The sequence below is a fragment of the Papaver somniferum genome, chromosome 9, assembly GCF_003573695.1.
Source record: "Papaver somniferum cultivar HN1 chromosome 9, ASM357369v1, whole genome shotgun sequence".
In the NCBI taxonomy this organism is placed as follows: Eukaryota; Viridiplantae; Streptophyta; class Magnoliopsida; order Ranunculales; family Papaveraceae; genus Papaver; species Papaver somniferum.
Genome location: NC_039366.1, coordinates 94,455,515 through 94,479,999, shown reverse-complemented (window position 1 = coordinate 94,479,999; position 24,485 = coordinate 94,455,515). Strand labels below are relative to the sequence as shown.

Genomic DNA, 24,485 nt, shown 5'->3' with positions numbered 1-24,485 from the left:
TAGGTCAATCCTTGATTCAAGACTATCCATTTTCTCCTCAAGTATTTTGGAAGAAACTTCAAGTTCTTTTTTCAGAGCACGAACTTGCTCCAAGACGAGATTCATGGTTAAAGAGAGTATATCAAACTGAGAGACAGTAGGGTTCTCATCAGAGGAAGAGACATTTTTGTCATAGCACATCTCATTGTCAGAAGAATCCAAACGAATCTTCTTCGAAGGAAATAGAACCGTCCATACATCACTATCTTTACTCGAAATACTAGATGAGGACATGATAGAGAAGATGAAATGAGAGTGCTGAAGAGATAGAGCTTTAAAAAGGAATACATGTGTAGAAATCCCAGAAACACCCTTTTTACCAAGTCCTAACAGAAGTTGGTTATCCACAAGGCTGAAACCGTTCACGAACAAGACCTAGTAAAACCACAAATAGAAAAGAAAAAAAATTATATTGCCCTCCTCTTGTATATCATGATTCTTGTATAAGAGGAAGAAAACACAAGAATCATTTTTCAACAAGATTACTGAGCATAGGGCCTCCAATCCAAGGTTGGACTGGGATAATCTTTGCAAAGAGAGAAACCACTCATTCCACTAGGTTTCTGCTTATCCATTTGAAAAGGAGAGTTATGAATAACTTTCCTATCCATTGTAATCACAGTTTTAAAAAACTTGACTGCAGATCTTTGCAAATCCTCCACCGTTTTTGAAAACACCTTTTGATGAAAAGTATATTTCCTTTTCTTTTTCTGCATACAATGGTTAGCCGGGAAGGACTGTTTTTGATCTATCGCGCTAAGATGATCCTGAGATTAACTCAAACGAACAGATAGATTTGGTAGAGCCATCTCCGAGAAACTTCTGGAGTTCAACACAAAATCAGGAAAGGTTTGCTGACCCCACTCATAAGACATAGACGGACATGTCATGAAGAAATTATGAGAATGGTTTTCAGCGAAAAGACTGTGAGAGCAATCATAGATTTCCTCAGGACAATAATCAAGAGTATTCATCCATGCTTTAGTTATCTCTCTTACCTCTGTTTCTGGATCTTTCGAAGTGACCTGAACACTTTTATAGCACGTGGGACCAGTTTCATTAGTATGGCTTTTCTGGATATTCTTATCCTTTACATTGACTAACGGAGTTTCTTTTTGAGACTTTATTTTTCTACGTCTGAGTATTTTCTTAAGTTTCTGTATAAACAGAGACAACGTAGAAATAATCAATTCTCACTTTTATCGTTTGTCAATTTAGGACGACAGGTCTTACAATCAGGAGGAGTGACATGATTTCTAGACAATTGATGATCACCTCTTGACATGTATTCGCGATCAAAAATTCTAAGTTTTCCGACAAGTGTGTTTCGCGAAAGAGTATTAAGGTTATTTCCCTCAACGATGACATGTTTTTTGGACTCGTATATGGATGACAGCGATCGGAGGATTTTCATCACAATTTCCTTTTCAGGAATGGTCTTACCCAATGCACATGATGCATTAACAATTTCAGACAATTTGTGATAAAAATTGTCAAACGATTCTTCTTATGCCATATAAAGGTCTTCCCATTCGGAATTAAGGTTTTGAAGCCTAACTTCCTTTTCACTGGGGTTACCTTCAAATACGCTTTCCAAAGTATCCCAAGCTTCTTTAGATGTCGTGCACAAGGCCACATGATGTCGAAGATTTGGGGTAATAGCATGCAGGATGGCGTTCAGCCCGTCGGAGTTTTGCCTTGCAGCAATTAACTCGACACCATTATACATAAGAAATTCTTTAGGTACAAATGCATCTCTTTTCATAACAACGGGAGTTTCATAGCCATTCACAACATAGATCCATAATTGGAAGTCACGCGACTGAAGAAATATGCGCATATCAACTTCCCACCATAGATAGTTTGAGCCATCGAAGACTGTTGGTACGTTTACAGAGATAGCACTTCCGTCCATAGAGTCAGATCGGTACAAACACGGACTTGTTAGGTATTAAACGTGTTTGCATGCTCTGATACCAATTGAAAAAGCGGGGGTCTAACAACACCACCCAATATTTCGCTTAGCAATCTGTATGGACTAACTCCGTAATACTTTGCTAGAGAATCAACTAGACAGTCAGACTCAATCTAGATAAAAGTATCTCAAGGAGTTAATATCTCTCTCTTGTTTTTGATATTACTCAAGCTAACAGAAATCAGCGAGTCCTAATCAAACACAAGGAATACTTGGACGGTACCAAAGACCAATGTCCAAGGATCAATCAATATCAATCAACAACCAAAGGTTGAATTTCCAATTGATTATCGCGAACGCACAACCTGTATTATTTCAATTATATAAAATATAATGCGGAAAAGAAATAACACAGACACCAGAAATTTCGTTAACGAAGAAACCGCAAATGCAGAAAAACCCCGGGACCTAGTCCAGATTGAATACACACTGTATTAAACCGCTACAGACACTAGCCTACTCCAAGCTAACTTCGGACTGGACTATAGTTGAACCCCAATCAGTCTCCCACCGATCCAAGGTACAGTTGTACTCCTACGCCTCTGATCCCAGCAGGATACTGCGCACTTGATTCCCTTAGCTTGTCTCACCCACAACCAAGAGTTGCTGCAACCCAAAATCACAGACTTGATAATAAACAGATCTGTCTCACACAGAAAAGTCTATAAAAGGATAAATCCGTCTCCCACAGATAAACCCTAGGTTTTGTTCCGTCTTAAGATATAAAATCAAGGTGAACAGGAACCAATTGATAATCCAGTCTTATATTCCCGAAGAACAGCCTAGATTAATCAATCACCTCTCTACAATCCTTCCTGACTATACAGGCGGTTTGTCGAGGAATCACAAACAGTGAGACGAAGATGTTTGTGACTTCTTTATCTTGCCTATCGGAGAACTCTCACGATCTCAAGCCAATCAATCGATTGTACTCGTACGATAGAAGATGCAAGATTAGATCACACAACTACGATAAAAGTAGTATCAGTTTGGCTTCACAATCCCAATGAAGTCTTTAAGTTGTTAACCTGGTTTTAGAGAAGAAACCCAAAGGTTAAAGGAGAATCGACTCTAACGAGCGCACTAGTATCACACAGAAGTGTGGGGATTAGTTTTGCTCAAAGCTAGATGTCTCCTTTATATAGCCTTCAAATCAGGGTTTTGCCTTAGTTACAAAGCAATCCTTATTCACTGTTAGATGAAAACCTGATTTAGATTCAAGCTAATATTTCTCAACCGTTAGATCGAAAACTTAGCTTGTCACACACACTTGGGTAAACGTTTACTGGGTTTGCGAAAACCTTTCCCAAACGTGTACGTGTATGTTGGTTCAACATAGTAACCCAAAAGGTTAACCATATGAGCATTTCATATTAACCTTGTTCTTCTACACCATAACTAGTTCAAGACTCAAATGAACTAGTTAAAGAGTTGTTCAATTGCTATGAGATCTTATGTAACTACACAAGACACAATTGAAAACAAAGATGTTTCGATTCGATTGAATCGGATCATGAACATTATAGCCACGGTTTGCATAAAGCATTCCTTAGTAATTTAATGTTTCATGTTCAGATCACATCTTTAGATCATAACCTCTTAAGTTCATAAACAAGTTCGCGGACTTAAGTTAATCGGTTGAGTTTTCCAAACTCAACAGAAATTCTCGGAAAGAGAACTTCCGCCAGTTCGCGGAATGGGTTTGCGGAATAAGCACACAAATGAGTTTTGGAAAATACAACAGAAATTTTCGGTCGAGAACTTCCGACAGTTCGCGGACTGAGTCTGCGGACTTGGCAAGCCAATTCCACAATCCTTCCGATTTCTCTTGATCAACAAAGTTCAAAAACTTTGGTTCAAGGAATACATGATTATGTAATCTAAACTCTCATTTCAATCATTGAGACATTCTCATAGGACACTATGTAGCCGTTATTCACATACCGATTCACGTCAGAGCAATTCTCAAAGTCATTGAAACTTTTCATGACTTTCGTCACTAGGTGAAGATAAACTTGATCAAAGCGAAACGCTTTACCAACACATGATTTCGAGAAAAAGATAAGCAATGAATGCTCAGATCGAAATGTAAAATGTGTATGATCTAGTCTATATAGCATACGACTTTTGTCTCATAAGAAGTAGGAGATAGACTTTTGAGTGATAGATAAGTTCAAGTCTCCACATACCTTTTTTTTGATGAAGTTCCACGGTTCCTTGTGTAGATCTTCGTCGTTGTTGTTGAATCGCTATGAAGTCCTTGAGCTCAACTACACTTTTTTATCCTAGTCTGAGACTTAGCTAATAGGCTAGAAATCAAGACTCATAGTTTTGATCACTAACATTGACAAACATACTTGAGATAGAAACGCATGCGAGGTTGACCGAGCTATGCTCTATCAATTAATACTTCAAAAATCATCTTCTAAACAATTTTAGAATTTAACCAAATAAACCTAAAAATAAGAAAATGTTGGACATAGCTATGTGTAATCACAATAATGGCTATTCCAAACTCTAGTTATTCTTCTAAACAAAACAAGAAAATAAAATGCTCAATAGAAGATTTACTAGACAAATAAAATCAAAGTTCATTGAGAACCTCATACCTTTTAATGAGTCCATCAAATAAGGTATCACTGATTTCCTTTATTCTCTTGACCGTAGACACACCATGTTCGTGAGTTAGAACACTAACTTTACGATCAACAACCCGAGAAAGCTGTCTAGCCATGACGCAGTCCATAATGAGCTTCTTTTAATTCTGCATCAGAACATTCTGATTAGCAAAAATTCTGGCCTGACCATCTAAGAGTTGTTTATTTGCAGTTGAAGATTTGCAAACCCGCCCTTTGAATCGTTCTGAAATCGCATTAAATTCTTGACGGAATCATCAAACCAGGAGTTGTGATCCTTTCTTCAAACATCTTCTTTAGAACCAACTCTTGAATTGATTCACGTCCTTGAGTGTCATCCTCTATATCAAGGTGCATAATCTCTTGAAATTTTGCAGAGTTCTCCATATATTTTTTTAGTTAGGGATGGAAAAACACAATATAGAGTAAATATATATGTGTTTGTAAACAGGAGAAGGGAACTCTTGTTATGGAAACCCTATGAACTCGTAGTAGGAGGACGCGAACTTTTTTGGACCGTCAGCACAGAAACTCAAACAGAAAAATTAGTATACTACATACTTGAGCATTTCTCAATTATTGTCCTTGCACCTCTCAAGTTATAAACAAGGAAAAGAATACCTGGAATCAGGTGGTAGAGTGAGAAATAATCCCACTATGATCATTGAGAAAGGAGTTGTACATATCATCTGATAGTTTGATCTTTGTGTTCTTCGCCTTTCTTCGGTTGACTTTCATCCCAGAAGAGACACAACTTGTATAACATATCCATCAGAAGGTTTTCTCTGAGGACTAAATTTAGGACCTCTTGAGATTAGTTCAAGAGGATCGGGATAGAGAGGAATCCGTTTTCTAGACTTAGACTTACCAGATTTATTCTTATAAACACCGGGGAATGTGTTCATTAGTGGCACAAGAATTTATACCATTGAGATGAATTTGTACCCTGTGATGATTTCTAGAAAAGAGATCATTTTTATAAGATTTCTGGTTTATCATGGGCATGAGATTCACTGCAGAAGTCGACACACTATTTACTCCATTGATAGTAGAAAGAAGCAAATTATGAAGATTCGAGATTTGTTTCCTCCTGGCAAAACAATGAATAACATAGTGATTCTTTTTCCCACAAAATGTACAGGTTCGTGAAGGAGAAGCAATAACTGGCACCTGTTTTAACTTCATAGCTAGATGAGAAGATTGTAAGTCACGTAAATCCTTCTTGACACAACCTTCTTCTGGAGGACATTTCTTCATGTGTTGTAATTCATGAGAATTCGTTGGTACAGAAGAATTTCTCCTTAAGACATAGTTTTCCTTTTCCAAGGATCTGCACTGTTCATGGGCTAGAATAAGATATGCACCTAGTTTATCTTTTTCGACACGAAGTCTGTTCAGGTCTGATGAATGTGTCTCGATCAAATGTTTTTCTCTAATTGAGTCTTCCCTGACAATGTCCTCAAGAACACTAATCTTTTCACGCTGTAGAGTAGTTTCTTGGAGAAGTTTTTCAACATTGTTAGAGAAGGACTCAATGATGTTCTAGAGTTCATGTTCTCGACCAATAGACTTTTCAAATTCATCAATAGGCTCAGCATGATCCTGAAAATCAATAGCCTCGGTAGATTTTTTTGAGATTCTGGTGAGCTCCATTTCAGCTTTTGCCATAGTATCAAATGTCTCATTGGAGGGAGAGATGTCAACATTTAATAGAACAATCTTCCTACTTCGCGATTTGGAAGAATCAACTAAGGAGTAATCCTTTGAGGTATTCCCAATACATTTGGCATAGTTAAAAGCTTTAGAAGACATCTTGGTATGCATATATGCCAGAGAAGAGATTCTGTCCTCAGACTCAGATTGCCATAAACACAGACTTGTAAGGTCTTTAACCTTGTTTGCCTGCTCTGATACCAATTGAAAAAGCGGGGGTACAACAACCATACCCCATATTTCGATTAGCAATCTGTGTGGACTAACTCCAATATACTTTCAAAAGAATCAACTAGACTCAATCTTAATAAAGTATATCAAAGAGTTATATCTCTCTTTCTCGATTCAATTCTTACTCAAGCAAATAGAAATCTGCGAGTCTAATTGAATACAAGAGAAATCACTTGAACGGTACCAAAGACAAATGTTCAAGGATCAATCAATTTCAATCAACAACCAAATTTCAGATTTTCATATTGATTGATTCAAATGCACAACCTGTGATATTTCAATTATATAACAAAATATAATGCGGAAAAGAAATAACACAGACACCAGAAGTTTTGTTAAGGAGGAAACCGCAAATGCAGAAAAACCCCGGGACCTAGTCCAGATTGAACACACACTGTATTTAGCCACTACAGACACTATCCTACTACAAACTAACTTCGGTCCGGACTGTAGTTGAACCTCAATCAATCTCACATTGATCCAAGGTACAGTTGCGCTCCTTACGTCTCTGATCCCATCACGATACTACACACTTGATTCTTAGTTGATCTCACCCACAACTAAGAGTTGATACGACCCAAAGTCGAAGACTTTAATAAATAAATCTGTATCACACAGAAAAGTCTACGGTAATAAATAAATCTGTCTCCCACAGAAATACCTACGAGTTTTGTTCCGTCATTTTGATAAATCAAGGTGAACAGGAACCAATTGATAACCCAAACTTATATTCCCGAAGAACAGCCTAGTATTATCAATCACCTCACTATAATTTTAATCGACGCGGCGAAAGAAGATATTGTGGAATCACAAACGATGTGACGAAGATGTTTGTGATTACTTTTATATCTTGCCTATCGGAGATATCAATCTCAAGCCAATCTTTACGATTGTACTCAATACGATAGAAACAACAAGATCAGATCATACAACTACAAGAAAGTAGTCTCGGTCTAGATTCAAAATCCTAATGAAGTCTTCAAGTCATTAACCTACAGGGTCTCGGTAGAAACCTAAGGTTAAAGGAGAATCGACTCTAGCTTATACAACTAGTATCACACATGCGGTGTGGGGATTAGGTTTCCCAGTTGCTAGAGTTTTCCCTTACATAGTCTTTCAAATCAGGGTTTGCAATCAATGTTAGCTTAGTCACAAAACATTCAATATTCACCGTTAGATGAAAACCTAGATTTAAGCTAATATTTTTCAACCGTTAGATCGAAAACTTAGCTTGTTACACACAAATGAAATGCACGTTTTCGGTTTGTGTAACCGTACGCAAACATGTACATTTGTTGGTTCAACAGTAGTTAACCAAATTGTTAGCCATATGAGCACTTTCATATTAACCATATTCTTTTTTACCATAGCTAGTTCAAATGACTCAAATGAAATAGTTATAGAGTTGTTCAATTGCTTAGATCTTATAGAAGTATACAAGACACAATCGAAGCAAAAACGATTTGATTCACTCGAATCGATTCATGAACTTTATAGCCACGGTTTGCAGACTTGCATTCCTTAGTTAATATAAGTATAAGTTCACGAATAATTGTTTTTAGAAAATAACCAACCTAAGTACGCGGACTTAAGTACCCGGAATAAGTTTGTACAAGTTTATAAACTCCAGCAGATTTTCTCGGGAAGAGAACCTCTGACAGTACGCGGACTGGGTTCGCAGACTCTTGTTCCGGTTTTCCTGAGCAACAAAGTACGCATACTTTGGTTCAAGGAATAAGAACTTATACATGTATGTGTTTCCACACAATGCTTATATCCAACAATGGTTATATAATCTAAACTCTCATTTCAATCATTGAAACATTCTTAGAGGACGTTATATAGTTGTTATTCACAAACCATTTTTCGTCAAAGCCATTTTCAAGTAATTGAAACATAACATGACTTTCGTCACTAGGTAAAGATGAACTTGGCCAAAGCGAAAGCTTACCAACACATATTTTGAGAAATGGATAAGTGAGATAAACTCGGCTCGAAATAGCAAATGTGTATAATCCAAGTCTATATAGCAAAACGACTTTTGTTTCAAGATAGGAGATAGAGTAGATAGAATTTTGAGTGGAAGATAAGTTCAAGTCTCCACATACCTTTTAGTCGATAAAGTTCCACCAGTTCCTTGAGTAGTTCTTCGTCTTGTATGATGATCGCCATGGAGTTCTTGAGCTCAACTACACTTTCTATCCTAGTCCGAGACTTAGCTATAGTAGACTAGAAATCAAGACTTATAGTTTTGATCACTAACATTGACAAACATGCTTGAGATAGCAACACATGCGAGTTAGACCGAGCAGCGCTCTAATAACATCCATTGATGATGTAAATATCATTTTTTGTGGTTTTTGTTTGTATGATTATTTGACCAGAAAACAATAATTATGTAAATCTAGGGTTTACCGTTTTGTTATATGCTTTTATCGAATCAGGTTATTCTTGATTGTGAATCAATCAATGATCAATGACTTTGAATGATTTCTTATCTCTGATTTGCATGTCTTTGAATAAATGAGTTTCCTTCTTTTCTCTCCCTTTTTAATGAATACATTTGTTTTAAGGAAGCAACCTTTTTAATTGATATACCGTAAACAAATGTACATAAATTTTGAGTACTCTAATGAATAAATATACTAAATTAAATATCACAAGTGATGTTGATGAGAACTCTTAACTAAAGAAGCGTACTAACTGCATGTAATTCCAAGAGGAAATCAATGCTTTTCGATAAATAATTTCTTGTTTCGTCTGATCATTTTGATCTTTTAGTCCTCGAGCTCTAATTCTCCATTAAAAAGGAGTAATCAACCCATAAATTTGTAGTTGCACGTAATCGAGAACCATTTATTCAAATATTTTTTCTCCACTTGCTTGTGTAGCAAACCCAACTGTTTGAGGTAATTTAACTAATCAAAGCCAATCTCTTCACTTTAGGGATATAAGTTCGAAGATATATATTTTAGTATATGATCACAAGTAAATCCCTAATATAAGGACAGACGACTTTTTCCCCTGGAAATAAAAGACAACTAAGATTGTCTTTAAAATGGATAACATAGATTATCCCTTGGCTCCACTAATGTTACCCTTGACCTACCCTAAGTATGCAAATTCTTGAATTTCGGACATCAATATATCGTCAATGAACCTCCGAGCATGACAACACAACACTATATATTCCTTGTGCTGAATGATCTTTCTCTTCTCATTACGAATTCGTCACAGACCATTAAATCGTTAGGGTGCAAACATTAAACAATGACATATGCATAATAATATCAGACTACTCAGTTTTTCACTAAAAGCAGCTTGTGAATGATGATCGTACACCATTTTTGAATTGTTGAAATCCGGACGACAAAAATTAAACCACACAAAGACGAAAACTAACCTAAACCTAACCATGCAAGGGCTAAAGGTTCCTACTAACTCTAAAAGTTACTCCCTCCCGTTCAAAATAATAGGTTGATAGGACGGAACCGGCCAATTATTTTGAACCGGAGGGAACAGAAAAAGAATGCACTGGGCACCAACATCTATATGGGCTTCTGGACCATAACTTTATTTTCCTCCGACAAATCGCAGTCTCGCGGATTAACTGAAAGTCGAGCTTCTCCTCCTTTTACTTCTCTTTCTTATTTAAACAGGATAGTATTTAGCGAGAGCTTAGAAAATTTGGGGTTTACTTTGTGTTTCGAAAAAAATAGGGTTCGAATTTAGGTTATGGAGATTGCAGAGAAGAAGGAAGTCGATGAAATCAAGGGTTTGAATTCTCAATCAGAAGCCATATTTGATTCTAATGAAAAATACATCGAAGAGAGAGACAGGCATGCTCATGAGCTCAAAGCTGGTTTACATCCATTGAAGGTTCTCTATTTCTCTCTACGTCTTCATAGTTTGTATGTATTTTTTTTCTAGGTTTTTATTTGTAAAACCGCAAGATTAGGTTCTCAATCTTCATATCATTTCGTTGCTGTAGTGATTCAAAACTGTTCCTTATATGTCTTATTTGAAGCCTATTCATAAGCTTACTTAGATTAGAATCCTGAACTGATTATTTTCCCCTTCTTTTGTTGAGGAGATTTGGCAACTTAAAGTTTTAAGGGATGGCGATATGTTTCATTAGATTTTAAACCCTAATAAGATCTGTTATTTGGGGAACCAGGGGGATAAAGGATTTCTGGTAACGTATGTCCATTTTGAACCATCTGTGATCCGTTTTGAAAGGTTGCGGAGTGGAAATTTGATATTTTCATTGGGTGTCTGTAATCACAAAAATAACTTTGTCAAAATTTTGACAACTAGTGTTGATATATCCCATCTAAAATCTTTGTTGTAGAAGAACAATGAAGAAACCTGTTTAACAACGAAGAAACCTGTTTAAGTTAGTCAGTTTCAACATACCTTTCTGTTGCTCTTTTGAGTTCATTTGATATATCATATTTGCTACTGCTTTGCTTCAAAATTAAGATTGTAGGTTTTCTTATTTGGTTAAGTATGCCAGCTATGGATGAGATTCGTTGCATCTATCTGTTGTGATTCTGAAAAATGAGACACTATCATGGATCACACTCCTAGACATTTGTTTAACTACGAGAAGTTCATTTATTGGGAATTCTTGTTTTAAGCAACAGCTTGTAGTAGGTTTTCCCTTTAGCATGGGAGAGTCGAAATCTTACTAGTTGATGGCTTTAAAGGATTTCAGGATCCTGCTGAAACTAGTCAACTAGTGACCTTATTTAATGTTTGTTGATGATGCTATTTAGATTGAAAGGATGCCATTTAAGATTCTGCATTTTATACCATTCTCTGATATAGAATACTGCATTTCCTTAATGGATCTGGCTACAATGGGTATCCGGCGGACATTCCCAGTACGAGTCCCCAGTTCTTTGCGTGACACCTCACCCATTAATCCAAGAAGCTGTTGTAGGAAAAATATCACCAAACCACTAACTTATCAGTTATATTAATGCCCTTACTTTCCCAACTTTTATACACTTTCCATATGTCGGTCGATCTTTACCTATTTTATTTACTGAAGCTTTTTAGTTTGCAGTTCCTCTTACGGATGAACAGATATATGAGTCCAATGCCAACCCCTTGAAGAAACCAATCAATCAAGAACCGTAATAATTCGCCTAGTTTTCAATCTAAATTTTGTTGTCTTAAACCTAGTTAGGCATGAATTCTGGAAACTCTATATAACTGCGTATGTTTTCGGGCATTGGAAACTTTAGTAATCCGTAAAACCTTATTTAATTTGTGATAGGGCTATCTTCAGTCGTAGATTAGAGCAACGGGTTCATGGATCAACTTTTGATTGTGCACACTTCATGAATAATGGCCTCTCCTAGTAGAGGACCTGTCAAGAAAATTTCGCTGAAATAGAAATTAATAAATCTCAAGACTTTGAAAAAATATTAACTGGAATATGTATTAGGAAACAGCTTTAGGAGTGTGAGGTGTGATTTAAATAAAAGAGGAGTGTGAGGTGTCATTTAGGTTTTCATGTGGCCCATACCGTCATACCTCATCCTAGCCAGACCCTTTATTGAGCTGTCTTGTAGCTTCACTAATGTATCCTCCGTGGTTCATTTCCAGAACAAGTTTGTATTGTGGTACACACGCCGAACACCTGGAGTTCGTACTCAAACATCATACGAGGACAATATAAAGAGAATTGTGGAGTTCAGTACGGTATGCTTCTTGAAATAACAATATTACTGTGAATCTTAGCTTGCCACTAGAAATTGTGATGTTTCCATGGTCGTTTGTGGAGTTTCATCTCTTCTCCGAAATGTGATGCATAATGCGTTCGAAATGTGATGTTTATATTAGGTTGAAGGATTTTGGGTTTGTTATTGCCATTTAGCTCGCCCTTCTTCTTTGCCAAGTCCGACTGACTTGCATCTTTTCAAGGAGGGTATTCGGCCTTTGTGGGAAGTAAGTATTTGCAGCTTATGCAGTTGTCAGTTGCTTCTTAATTCATCCTTTAATATATCTTTACTTCCCTTTTCTTGTTTTCTACTTTCCAAGCTGTCTACGCTCTACAATTATAAAATTGTTATTTTAACTCAAAAGTGTACTGCTCAGCAACTTAAAATTTATGTTCACAGGATTCTGCTAACTGTAATGGTGGAAAGTGGATAATCAGATTCAAGAAGGCTGTCTCGGGTCGCTTTTGGGAGGACTTGGTAAGGGGACACATTAAATTTCTTTTACTATCTCTTTAATGATCCTTGTAAACGGAAGGAAACGTCTAAAGCCTTCGCCATGGACCTATGGTTATGGAGATCTATACTTTGAGCAGTTAAAATACAAGATTATAGGCAGACTTTTTTCTGCTCCATAAGTAAAATTGTAGAGATGAATGGGTCACTGAGTACGAGAAAAATAAAATTGTGGATGTTCCATAACATAGAAATGGTACAGGCTTTTCAGATTTCCAGGAGAACAGCAGATGCTGTTATATGTTACACAAAGCGAACATTATTTTTTATGCGTAAAAAAGTCTATTGGATGTCCCCTGTCGTAATATGGTATAGGCTCTACAGATTTGTTGGACTCCCGTACTAGGAATTCAATGGCAATATGTATTTACGAGCACATGAGTCTGTTGAGTGTATCGGTGTGAGTTCAACATGTATGATATTCCGTTCTTACTTGCTTTAAAAATGATATTAGATGCTGTTATAGAAATGATATTCCGTTCTTACTTGCTTTAAAAAAATGGTGCATATGATAATAACAATTTTGGGTTCAGTTTTAATGCTCAAGTTGTTTGCTTTGCTCGAACGTTTCTGTAGTAAAGAGTTAACCCTTTCTGGGTTCATGAACTTGAAGCTATGGACATGAATGAGGTTAAACATTTGTTTGTCTGGATACATTTGCAGGTTCTAGCATTAGTTGGTGACCAACTTGATTATGGAGAGAACATATGTGGAGCAGTATTGAGCATCCGTTTTAATGAAGACATATTGAGCGTCTGGAACCGCAATGCATCCGACCACCAGGTTAGTAGTAAATACTGTGCTAAACGTTGGCAGCGTTAGGTTTGTGAGTTTTTAAACACGAGGGTAGAATCCCGAAAATTTGGATGTATTTTCAAATCAGGTTATCATTTGAAAACACGATTTTATCTATCCTGTCACTGGTTTATTAGTAAAGCATATATTCAATGTATTGTTGCAGCTCATAAACCAAAAGCAGACTCTTTTTAATTAATGAACTGTATAAACTAGTGTTGGGTTTGGCAGCAGAATAATGCCTGCTCACTGATAACAAAATTTCCCTTTTGTTGGTTTCTACACAGGCTGTGATGGCTCTAAGAGATGCAATCAAGAGACAGCTGAAGCTTCCTCTTGGCTACGTAATGGAGTACAAGGCCCATGACGCTTCTCTGCGCGACAACTCATCGTACAGAAACACCTGGTTGAGAGGATAGAGAGAGAAGAAGGATATTGTCAGGACTTGTGTAATGGATGGTAGAAACCTTGAAATAGCATCGTGGAATTTTAATCTAAAGCACAAGAACAGTGTCCGTTGTGTTTCAGCTAATGAAAGGCATAACACAATTCCAGTGTATCAGGATTAAGGACCTAGAAGCAAATCAAATACTAGGGTTTTATGGAGAAATCCAGAATCGTCCGTTATTGTTGTACTTAAATACTATAGACACTACTTGCCCCTTTCATCTATATTCCGTTCAGATAATGTTGTCGGAAGAAGTGCTTTATCTATCAGTAGTATTTCTCTTACACTTGGTATTATTTCTTTTTTGTTTCTGATCGTAGTGCTATTAATGGTTTTCTCTTGAAGATATTTTTTCCTTTCCTTTTTAGGTGTCACTAGAAATGACCCAAGGAATCGCATACACAAACAGTTATTAACCATGCATTTTATGCTTTGCATCTTAGGTACCAGCAAGAGAGTTCATTCTGAAAACATATCTATTTCTAGTACTGAACTGCTAAACCAATACCAGTAAGCACTTCGGCTTTGATACATCATAATATGACATGATGTTTAACATTGCCTTTCCTTGTACATGGATGCACTTATTTTCTACGCTATCTAGGTGCTGGATAATGCCCATGGCTATGTCAAATTGAAGTAGCTATCAACTACTAAAAAATTTCTTTTTAGAATTATGAAAAGAAGAGGGAATTAACAAGAATACCTTTACTATTTCATCCACAATGAACATAGTGGGTGGTTATCTGTTCACCCACTTCGGTATGCGGGTCAACATTTGTACTCCTTCCCTCACAGTTCCTCTTCTCTCTCCGTTCTCTCTGAGAAGCAATTTTCAGGAACTCGTCTCCTTCATCATTATCATCCATGGAGCCAGAATCTGAAAATCCTAACACCGACGTAGACACCACCACCTGCACCATTAATACCGATAACATCACCGACAATGAAAGCCTCGAAGACAACAAGAATAACAACGGTACAGTCCCTGAATCAGTATCTTCGGACTCAAGTGGTGAAGAATCTCCTTCCAATGTTGTTGTTCAACCTTCTGAAGATCCTATTGCAGAGGTATACTATAATCTCTCTCGATTTTTCCTAAAACATGTCGTCTATAGACTTAAATTTTACTTATTATGAAATTGGATACAGTTATCCTGATTAGGTTTCATTTTTAACTCCATCAGAAAAAATGAAAAAATAAATAAATCATTTTTAACTATGTTTTGGTGATATATTGCCTCAGCATAATGATGGACTGTTAATTTAGTGATTCTATGTATGTTGTTAACTTGAACCCTAACAGGATCCGACTCCAATAATTACGGACGGTGCTGTCCAAGTTGGCCCTAAATTGGCTTCGAATGATAATGGAAAAAGTACTGAAGTTGATCAAATCTATCGAGTATACGATGAGTTAATAGAACCAGAAGTTGGAATGATTTTCGACACTGCAGAGGAGGCATTTGATTTTTACAATGAATATGCTAGAAAGATTGGTTTCCGAGTTAGGATACAAAGAACAAACATGAATAAAGCTCAACGTAATAGAATTCACCGCCAAGTACTAGTTTGTTCATGTGAAGGCACCTACAAAATGATCAGGAAACCTAGAAAAAGAAGAGAAACTAAACGGTTTGGATGTCTAGCTGCATTTGAGATTAAACTTATTACTGGTGATAAGTATGCATTAATAAGGTTCAGTTCGGAGCACACACACGAGCTTGTCCCACCAAAGTTTTCCCATTACTTGAAAACCCCCAGGAAACTCGGCTTCGCCCAGATAGGAATGACTGACAAAACACAGCCTCCTGGGACAAGACCACTTGAACTTACCCTTCCTGAAGCAGCCGGTGTATCTGACCAGAATAGTTTAGAACAGAAAACACCAGCTGGGTTTTCCATTAAGGGTGATGCAGAATCTCTCCTTGGTTATCTCAAGCAAAAGAAGCAGGAAAACAAGCATTTTTTCTACTCTTTTCGAATTAATGAAGATGGTAAGATATGTGGTGTTTTCTTTTGTGATGCAAAATCAAGAAGAGACTACGGGTTATTCGGCGATTCAGTGTGTTTTGATACGACGTTCAAGACAAACAACTTCGATATGGTATGTGTGCCAGTTGTTGGCCTCAGCAATCATGGACTACCCATACTGTTTGGCTGTGGTTTGTTAGATGGTGAATCAACGGATGCTGTGGCATGGTTGTTTATGACTTTTTTGGAGGCTATGGGTGGGAAGAAACCTGAAAGTGTGTTTACAGATCATTCTGCAGCTATTTCAGATGCTGTTGGTCTGGTATTTCCAGAATCTCATCATGGTTTGTGTTTATGGCATATATTTATAAATGCTTCGAAACAGTTGACTAAAGTAGTTAAGGCATCTAAAACATTCGCGCCGCAGTTCAAAGCTTGGATATATGAGCAAGAGACAGTTGAAGAATTTGATCGTAGTTGGAACAAGTTGCTTGAAGATTTTGATCTTAGGGATAATGAATGGTTGCAAGGACTGTATGAGTTGCGAGAGAAGTGGGCGCAAGTTTATAGTCTTGGTCATTTTTCTGCTGCCATGACCACATCAGAGAGGTGTGAGAACATCTGCAAGTTTCTGAAGGCCTTCTTTAGCAATGGTAGTATTCTTCTTCGTGATTTTCTTGATCAATATTCCAAAGCTATGGCTGATCGCTATGAAAAAGAAAGGGAAGCTGAAAAAAAGACACAACTAACAACCCCTAATTGGATCTCTGGCTGGTCTGTAGAGCGCGAAGCATCAAAAGTATACACAAGAGAGATATTTTATGGTTTTCAAGATGCGCTTCAGAAGACCATTGATTTGTCGTTGGAATTGGAAAAGGATGATGGAACAATTCGTACATACAGAGCTACTGAATTGGAAGGTCAAAAAACAATCCACTCACTTGTACATAACATCTCTGAACAATCAGCTTCATGTACTTGTCGAAAATTTGAATTTGATGGAATCCTCTGCCCTCATGCGTTGAAGTTGTTTCGTGACTTACAATATAAGAGTCTACCTCCTCGATACTATTTGAAGAGATGGACCCGAAAAGTTACAGATGAAGATGTTTTTGACCCTTCTGGGGAGTTAATCCTAAGTAACAATGATCCAACCTCAACAGTTCGAAGTCGTTACGATGACTTGACACATATTTCTCAAAGTATCGTGGCCAAGGGTTTGAAGTCAGACGAAATGTTCACTTTGATCAAGTCATTACTCCAAGAAGTGAAATCCAAGGCAGATGCACATATAACTTCCAAGGATGAAAGAAGAGTTGCCATTCAGAAGATAATGCCCAACCCTCATCAGAATCTGGTGTCGAATTTGAATGAGGAAGCGACACAGGTAATTCATAAATGTGGTTATAAAATATGCCATAGTTATTTGATAAGAATTTTTGAATTGTTGATGGTTTTGATTTCAAATGTTATTTGTTGTATTCTTAATGATGTAGGATGTCTTTGGGATGATGCAACAACAACAGCCAGACTATAGCCAAAATGGTTGGCAGTGGATGAATAGGCAAGCCATTCATGCGCACGGCATTCATCCCCAGGGTATTCATCCACAAGATATAATTCCTGGATATAATTTTGCTGGGTCTCAACAGCAAAGGCAATTCCATCCAAACGAATTGTTCATGTCTCAGCAGGTACTATAAATTGTTCATGCAAAGGCAATTTTAACCATTTGTGTCCTTTAACCTGTTTTTTTATTTTGCATTTTGTTTGTGGCATAGGGATCTTCGTCGCAAATCCCACCTCCGGAGATGCCTCATTAACAATTAGTAAGTGGCCTATGAGAATATTAAACAAATGGCTATCGCTTCCTCCCATCTTGTGTTTTATATGAAAAATTGGTAACCATTCCTTAATTTGTGTGTAGTGTTGAAGCAGTTTGAGGACAAAACCATAAACTGGAAGACCTGATCATGGCTACTAAGGATTATGTTGAGTTCGAATCAGTTTGGCAGGTTGCAATAGTTCAACATGTAGATTAGATTGGAGTGATAGACTTTAAGAAGTTTGATTGCGGAGTCAATTTCTTACTTTATTTAAAAACTTTCACGCAGTGTAAAATGGAGCTTTTTGTTCTGATACGAAAAGAATTCATTAAATTAAGAAATTACATCATCCATGTCTTGTGAGAACCAATCCAATTTGGAGGTGAATTATTCCAGTCCTGAGTAAGTTTTTCTTTCCCAGCTACTTTATACTCCCTCCCTCTCCCCCAACGTAGTTGATCACGGGCCCGAGGTGGCTGAGATATCGCCGATCCAGAACTCACCCAAGACGAGACATGGTATATACAGTAAAACTTCTTTAAAATAATAGTTATGGGATCGAAAAAAATTATTGTTTTAGAGAGATTATTATTTTAGCGAGAAGAAATTTAACCTGTGCAAGCCCAATTGGGACTAAAGAATTTTATTATTTTAGAGAGATTATTATTTTAACGAGTACTAGATTTTGTGCCCGTGCTACGCCCGGGCAGCTTCGCAAATTTGGTTCACCAATTCAATCTACAACTACAAATACAATGCATCACTGCCTCTTTCTTTGATTTGGTAAAGCTCGGCTTCGCCTCGCCCAAGTCCCCATTTGATTTGGTAAAGCCCGGCTTCGCCTCGCCCTAGTCCCCATTTGATTTGGTAAAGCTCGGCTTCACCTAGCCCAAATCCTTTAAATTGATTGGAAGTTGTTGCAAACTAACCCTAGTAGAACTTAATAACCCAAATGGGGATGCATCCACGTCGTTCTTGTGGAAGCTTGGCGACCTTCGTATTCATTAGGAAAAATTAACTTGACCATTAGTGGCAATATCATTGGAAAAGCAAGTATCCGTTCATATCCTTTTGGACAGTGAACACATCTTTAATGTATATGTGGTTAACACTTACATTGTCCATTCAGTCAGTGCCAATATCATTGGTCAAGTCCTAAGTATATACATAGTCAAGGCATGTGCATTAAGAATGAAAAGTTAATGCACATGATTTTTTTTTCCCATTCAGTCACTTCTAAGAGATTATGCAACATGGGTTGTTTTTTTTTTCTCTCTCGTAGGTTTTTTTCTTTAATATGAAAATCTAGATTTTGAGAATCTCTTTTCTCCATAGCTTCATGTAATTGCTTAAAATCCTTATTGTACTATTTCTCACGCAACTAACAATATAGGAGAACCATGTTGCATAGTATTAGGAAGACTATAACAGTACCAAAAAAATAACATTCTAAATCACTTCATGTTTTTCTCACGCAACTAACAATATAGGAGAACCATGTTGCATAGTATTAGGAAGACTATAACAGTACCAAAAAAATAACATTCTAAATCACTTCATGTTGCTGACGTTGGTCACCATCGGCGTAATTACTTTATTCTTTCTAGTGACACTGGAATTGATGCAGGGGCAGTAGTGCATCAAGAATATTTTCAGGCATGTCAGTTTGCAAGATCTAAGGTATCTAGAGGGTACATATACACAAAATAATTGAATGGATTGAGTATACATTAGATATACAGGTCTTCAATGAAATCTTCTCAAGACATCAGAAAAAAATGAAAAATAAAGTAAAAGATTTCAGATTAGACAAAGACCAAAAGTATATATAAGAACCCAATTAGTAGCCTAGGACGGAGCACAATGGTGGAATATAAACCTTTCCGCATTACAATTAGTAGAACAGTATGCTGAGATGCCTATATAACCATCATCAATTGTCTTACAAACGTTTATCTTAGGAGATTCCATTTCAGAATGGCCATACACAAAATCCGACTTGAGAGTGTTGCTTTGAAGAAGCTTTCTTCCCTCTTCAAATTTTACTTGCACCCGTTCTCGTTCTTCTTCTGCCTGTGCAGCAGCACCAGCCTGTCAAAGTCGTTCGGTTTTTGAAGTAGACGCACCACTATCCTGTCTCTAAATAGGCGACGTGTCCAGCACCGCCTCTTTTCAAGAACATGATGCTACTGTTCGTAGGATATAACATTAAATACCATGAATATGAAAATAACCATTAAAAATATATAGAGATTGAACATAATCATGGGATTTTAGAAGAGATAAGATGTATCAGAAGACTCAATTTATGGGAAGAAACATTATAATAGGTCGGAGCTCTTTGGCTTATACAATGGCCAATTGCTAATCCAAATAAATCTTTTGAGACGTTGTATCAGAGAAAATCACTTCAACTTCTCCCATTATAAAAAAAAAATTCACACAGTGGCAGTAATGAAACAAACTGCAGGAAGGCAGTTGCGATCTTTTTAATATTTCAATCCAGATAAAATATTCAATCTCTTAGATAATTTTTTTGATCTATGTCTTCTTCATCTAAATCCAAGATCGTTCCCTTTTTCAGTCCTTTAATGCATTTTCAACTTGAGCTATTTGTTCCTGCCACTGCATCAGAATTTTGTGTGTCAATGACAACGAATCCAGACTGCTAAATGTCAAGACGGATTTACATTTCATGTACTTATAGTTGTTGAATTATGGAAAAAATGGATACCTTCTACTTTATATCTGTGATCCTAACTATTATCTTAACTCAAGCAGCCTTCTCTGCCTGCCATTTAAACTCAATCACAAACCCCAGCAAAACTTCCTAGCCATTCCCAGCTTCTTAACTCAATTTGCACCAACTCCAGTTACTGCAACAACACAGACCTAACACCAGACCCGAGTCTTCAATTCTTCCCTGTTCACAATCAATGATACAGCTGCAACACCAACACATCACCAAAACTGTTACTTGCAACTACTAAAATGCACCATAAACAGATCAAATTTCAGTCTCATAACCCGCTTCTCAAATCATGTCCTAAACATACATCTACTTTCATTCTGTAATAGCAACACCAAAGTCTCTTCACTGAGCATTCATATCAAAGCCAACTCCATCAGTTGCACCAAAGTCTCTTCACCTAGCAATTTCAGACTTAATTCTCTGGAGTTTAAATATGGAGGTAAATCCCAAAAAAGTGCCCAGCCATGACTATTGCGTGCTGTAAACTAATCAACAAAGGGAAATTTGCATAATATAAAAAATTCATTCAATTTAATCCAACAATTAGAAAACAAATTTGATATACCTTAATCAATAAGTACGATCACAGTTTTGAAAGAAATCTCCCTCTGTCGTTGTGATTGTAACTCGGGTTACTACTACGCCTTTTTTTCCTCTTACTGCAAGATAAACTGACATTGGAAAATACAGCTACAAAATGTGTAGAATAAAACCTCCCCGTCTCTCCCATTTGGGGATGATAAACACCAAATCCTCCACCATGATTAGCCGCTTCTGTTATACTAAATGAGTTACCAATGTTCGTTTAAAGTTCTCCGTCTATCTATTTAATAATCCATATTTTGGGTACGTGGTGGTTGGTTTCACATTTGTTACATGGTTAGTTAAGATCATTTTCAAGCAATCAGAAATGTAAAAACTACGACGCTGCCGTATTAGTGCATTTAAATCAAGAAAACGACAGTGTTGAAAATAACTTAAACTCAAAATAATTTATGCTACTTCCATAAAGCACTTCACTAAAAAAATGAAAATGAAACAACTATCACTGACCTTTGCAATTGGATATTTATGACCATGCCTATAATATTCTCTGTCATGGATGCAGCCTCCTGGAATCTAACCTTATGCATGATAACCTGCAAACCAGAACATGAAAAACAAAAATGGTATGGTTAATAGATTTATATCAGTAGGAGTTCAGTGGATGTCAAAAAATAGGTGACATCTTCCAACATCATGCATAGTTTAAGCTAGAACCAAACATCACCTCCAGGTTATCTTTATATTTAACGTGTCCATATTGTGTTCATATCTATTGCTTCACCAAGCTTCTGAAGGCAACTTGTTATTCGGTGTCATCTTATAATCCAACTTTCCTATAAAAGCCAACAACAATGTGTAAAAAAAACAAAAGGGAGAAAAAGATGTCCAGAATAAACCAATTTTGATGTACGATGGGAACTCTCCTCGCATACTTCTTCCTACTACATGGAAAACTGGAAAACACAATGAATTTTAATCGAAAAAATCCAAACAGGATCATGCCACAATAAAACGATAAGAAACAAAAGTACCTCCTCGACCATCGCAATTTACATCTGACATCCCTATACTTCCCTATTCCTAATCGGGGAAAACAATGAGAAACAAAAATGCCCACCACGGTAGCCAACAGAACACTTCGGCAAATGAGCATAATATAAGCCAATAGAGATTAGCCGATAAAAATCATGAACAACACAATACCTGCAGAAGAAATACACCGACCACAAACACTTAAAACAAATGTGGACATGCCTCCGAAAATTTAATTTACTACCTTCATCGTTATAATTATCGTCAGACCAAGAAAACTACGACGATGTCGTGCGTATTAGTGCTTGCCTTGGAAACCATGGATACACGCTCCTTGAGAAGAACTGTGCTTCTTGCACATAGTAGGTGGTACCTATATATAAGAATAGAAACCGTAAATGTAAGCGAGTAATCTATATATATAAAAAAAAAAGACACAACAACGTAGCTATATAGCAAATTTTATATAGGACTACTAAAAGGTCAAAAACTACCAACGTCAATGGATGTCCTTTGTGGAAGAAGGACATTAAAGCTGAAAACAGATAACAAACTTCCTCATATCATATTGCAACCCAATGTTGGATACACTTCGGCTTAGGTAATGAAAAAAAGACATAATAACTTGCTTCCTATTAGCTTGGTCTCCATAAGATTTTTTTTTATGTCAATCAACATTAATCTCCGCTGTTTGAGCCGAGATGGGATGACTCAAAATTAAACAAACCCATACTTAAGAATTCAAAAAATAAGTAAACCTTCACTCACAAAATAAAAAACAGAGCGTGTTCAGTAAAACTAAGAACATGCAATTAAAAATCATACCTGATGTGCCTTACTTCTTCAAAACCTAAACACTAAAAATCATAATTTGGACATAAACTGTAAAAATTCATCCCTGAAAATCAAATATCATGAATGTAGAGAAAACCAAAGAAAAAGAAATTAGAGAAATGGAAAATAGGGTTAGGGTTTTGTACCGAACCTTGTCAATGAAAATCGTTGGAAAGCGAAAACCGTCATGGTGGAAACTACGGCAGCCGTTTTTCAGCGAAGAAGAAAAGTAAAATACTCGAAAACCTTGGTTAGCAGGCGGAAAAAGCCTTGTGACATCCGTATTGAAGTCTGTTATTTGATGATGAACATCCATGGTTTGTTGCAGAAGAATGGCAGAGGGAAGGTTTAGGATGAACGAATAGTCTTAAGAGAAAGGACGTCAATGAGAAAGTAAGAGATCCAAACAAAAAATAGGGAGAGAAAGTTTTTAAGAAGAGACGGACGTAGGGTTAGGTTTTTCTTTGTTTTTTTTTTTGTTTTTCCGATAAATACAAAAATTTCTATTTTTTGTGGAAAAAAGCCTTGTCTTTCTCTCCTTTGAAGAAAAGTGAAACAGAGCAATTTTGTGAGTGGTGAAGGTCACCGTTCAACGTGGAGCCTTATGAGCTTAGGATTTTAAAGGAGTTAGATTATTTAAGAAAGTTTTACTGTAGCTGATGCGGTATTTGGCCAATAATCTCGGCTGAGATGGCCGATATTAGGGGGACTTAAAAAAAACTTGGCTAAATTGGGGCCTACTCCAATTAATTTGGACCTACACTACAGGACAAAAAAGGTCATTGGAAGGTAAAAACACCCCTTATCCAATTATTTAAAAAATGACCAACTTACCCCTTGATTAATTAACGTTAATCGGGTGATAAATTGATGTTTAATCAAATTAAACTAGAAATTAACCAATCTTGATTCTTCATCAAAACATGATTTATTTATTTTTGTTTTTTTGTTTTTTTTGGAAAAAACTCGTCCAGAATCGGTGGGTGTTCATGCTCACATAAATCGATCGTAAGAATCCGTTTATAATACTTAAAACATAGACCGATTGTAAAAATCATGAGTTTTTCTGTTTTTCGCCAGAATCGGTATTGTTAATCTGTGCATTTGTTCGACTGTTTTGCTCATAACTTCTTCATCCGATGTCGGAATGACCTCATTCTTTTTGCGTTCAATTCTAAATTTCATGCTCTATAATATAAAGATAAAAATTTCAAGATTTTTGCGAAAATTCAAACACGGTTAATGAATCAGTTGATCTGTGCATCAGCATAAACAGATTGTGGTTAATATTCATCACATCAACCCAGAATCGGTTTATGTAGGTGTACCATATCTACCGATTTTGGGGAACATCAATAACAATCGGTTTATGTGGAGCTTAAATAATCCGATTGTGGGCATAGCAGTTAAGAAATCAAAGGTTGTACAATCGGGTTATG

General features: G+C 36.7%; 2 protein-coding genes and 1 long non-coding RNA gene across 18 annotated transcripts; 2 read left to right on the top strand and 1 right to left on the bottom strand.

Moving 5' to 3' along the window:
- Positions 1-10,165: 10,165 nt before the first annotated feature.
- LOC113313162 (eukaryotic translation initiation factor NCBP-like) lies at positions 10,166-14,378 on the top strand. The gene is made up of 6 exons (XM_026561897.1): positions 10,166-10,473; positions 12,211-12,306; positions 12,448-12,552; positions 12,726-12,803; positions 13,503-13,622; positions 13,922-14,378. Exons 1-6 carry the CDS (start codon positions 10,330-10,332, stop codon positions 14,051-14,053), a joined length of 675 nt encoding a protein of 224 aa, XP_026417682.1. The 5' UTR covers positions 10,166-10,329; the 3' UTR covers positions 14,054-14,378.
- A 373-nt stretch (positions 14,379-14,751) lies between these two features.
- LOC113310385 (protein FAR1-RELATED SEQUENCE 5-like) lies at positions 14,752-18,248 on the top strand. The gene is made up of 5 exons (XM_026559043.1): positions 14,752-15,153; positions 15,389-17,443; positions 17,553-17,750; positions 17,838-17,885; positions 17,984-18,248. The coding sequence occupies exons 1-4, from the start codon at positions 14,950-14,952 to the stop codon at positions 17,877-17,879; spliced, it is 2,499 nt and encodes an 832-aa protein (XP_026414828.1). The 5' UTR covers positions 14,752-14,949; the 3' UTR covers positions 17,880-17,885; positions 17,984-18,248.
- Positions 18,249-19,749: 1,501 nt separating this feature from the next.
- On the bottom strand, positions 19,750-23,521 carry LOC113310302. Of its 16 annotated transcripts, none has more exons than XR_003341059.1 (6): positions 23,198-23,519; positions 23,038-23,110; positions 21,905-22,585; positions 21,688-21,773; positions 20,617-21,293; positions 19,750-20,507 (listed from the first exon to the last, which is right to left on the bottom strand). It is a non-coding gene; the product is annotated as an uncharacterized LOC113310302 (long non-coding RNA). The 16 variants fall into 16 exon arrangements; XR_003341063.1 differs by having other exon boundaries at positions 23,038-23,094; XR_003341065.1 differs by having other exon boundaries at positions 20,617-20,827; positions 20,939-21,031; positions 21,200-21,293; positions 21,905-23,518.
- Between the last annotated feature and the right edge of the window lie 964 nt (positions 23,522-24,485).

Bases quoted from the DNA above. Each gene is read 5' to 3' on its own strand.
- LOC113310385 (XM_026559043.1), top strand. From the start codon at position 14,950: ATGGAGCCAGAATCTGAAAATCCTAACACCGACGTAGACACCACCACC. The intron at 15,154-15,388 runs GTATACTATAAT...GAACCCTAACAG, and splicing joins CTGAAGATCCTATTGCAGAG to GATCCGACTCCAATAATTAC. The intron at 17,751-17,837 runs GTACTATAAATT...TTTGTGGCATAG, and splicing joins AATTGTTCATGTCTCAGCAG to GGATCTTCGTCGCAAATCCC.
- LOC113313162 (XM_026561897.1), top strand. From the start codon at position 10,330: ATGGAGATTGCAGAGAAGAAGGAAGTCGATGAAATCAAGGGTTTGAAT. The intron at 12,553-12,725 runs GTAAGTATTTGC...TTATGTTCACAG, and splicing joins GTATTCGGCCTTTGTGGGAA to GATTCTGCTAACTGTAATGG. The intron at 12,804-13,502 runs GTAAGGGGACAC...ATACATTTGCAG, and splicing joins GTCGCTTTTGGGAGGACTTG to GTTCTAGCATTAGTTGGTGA.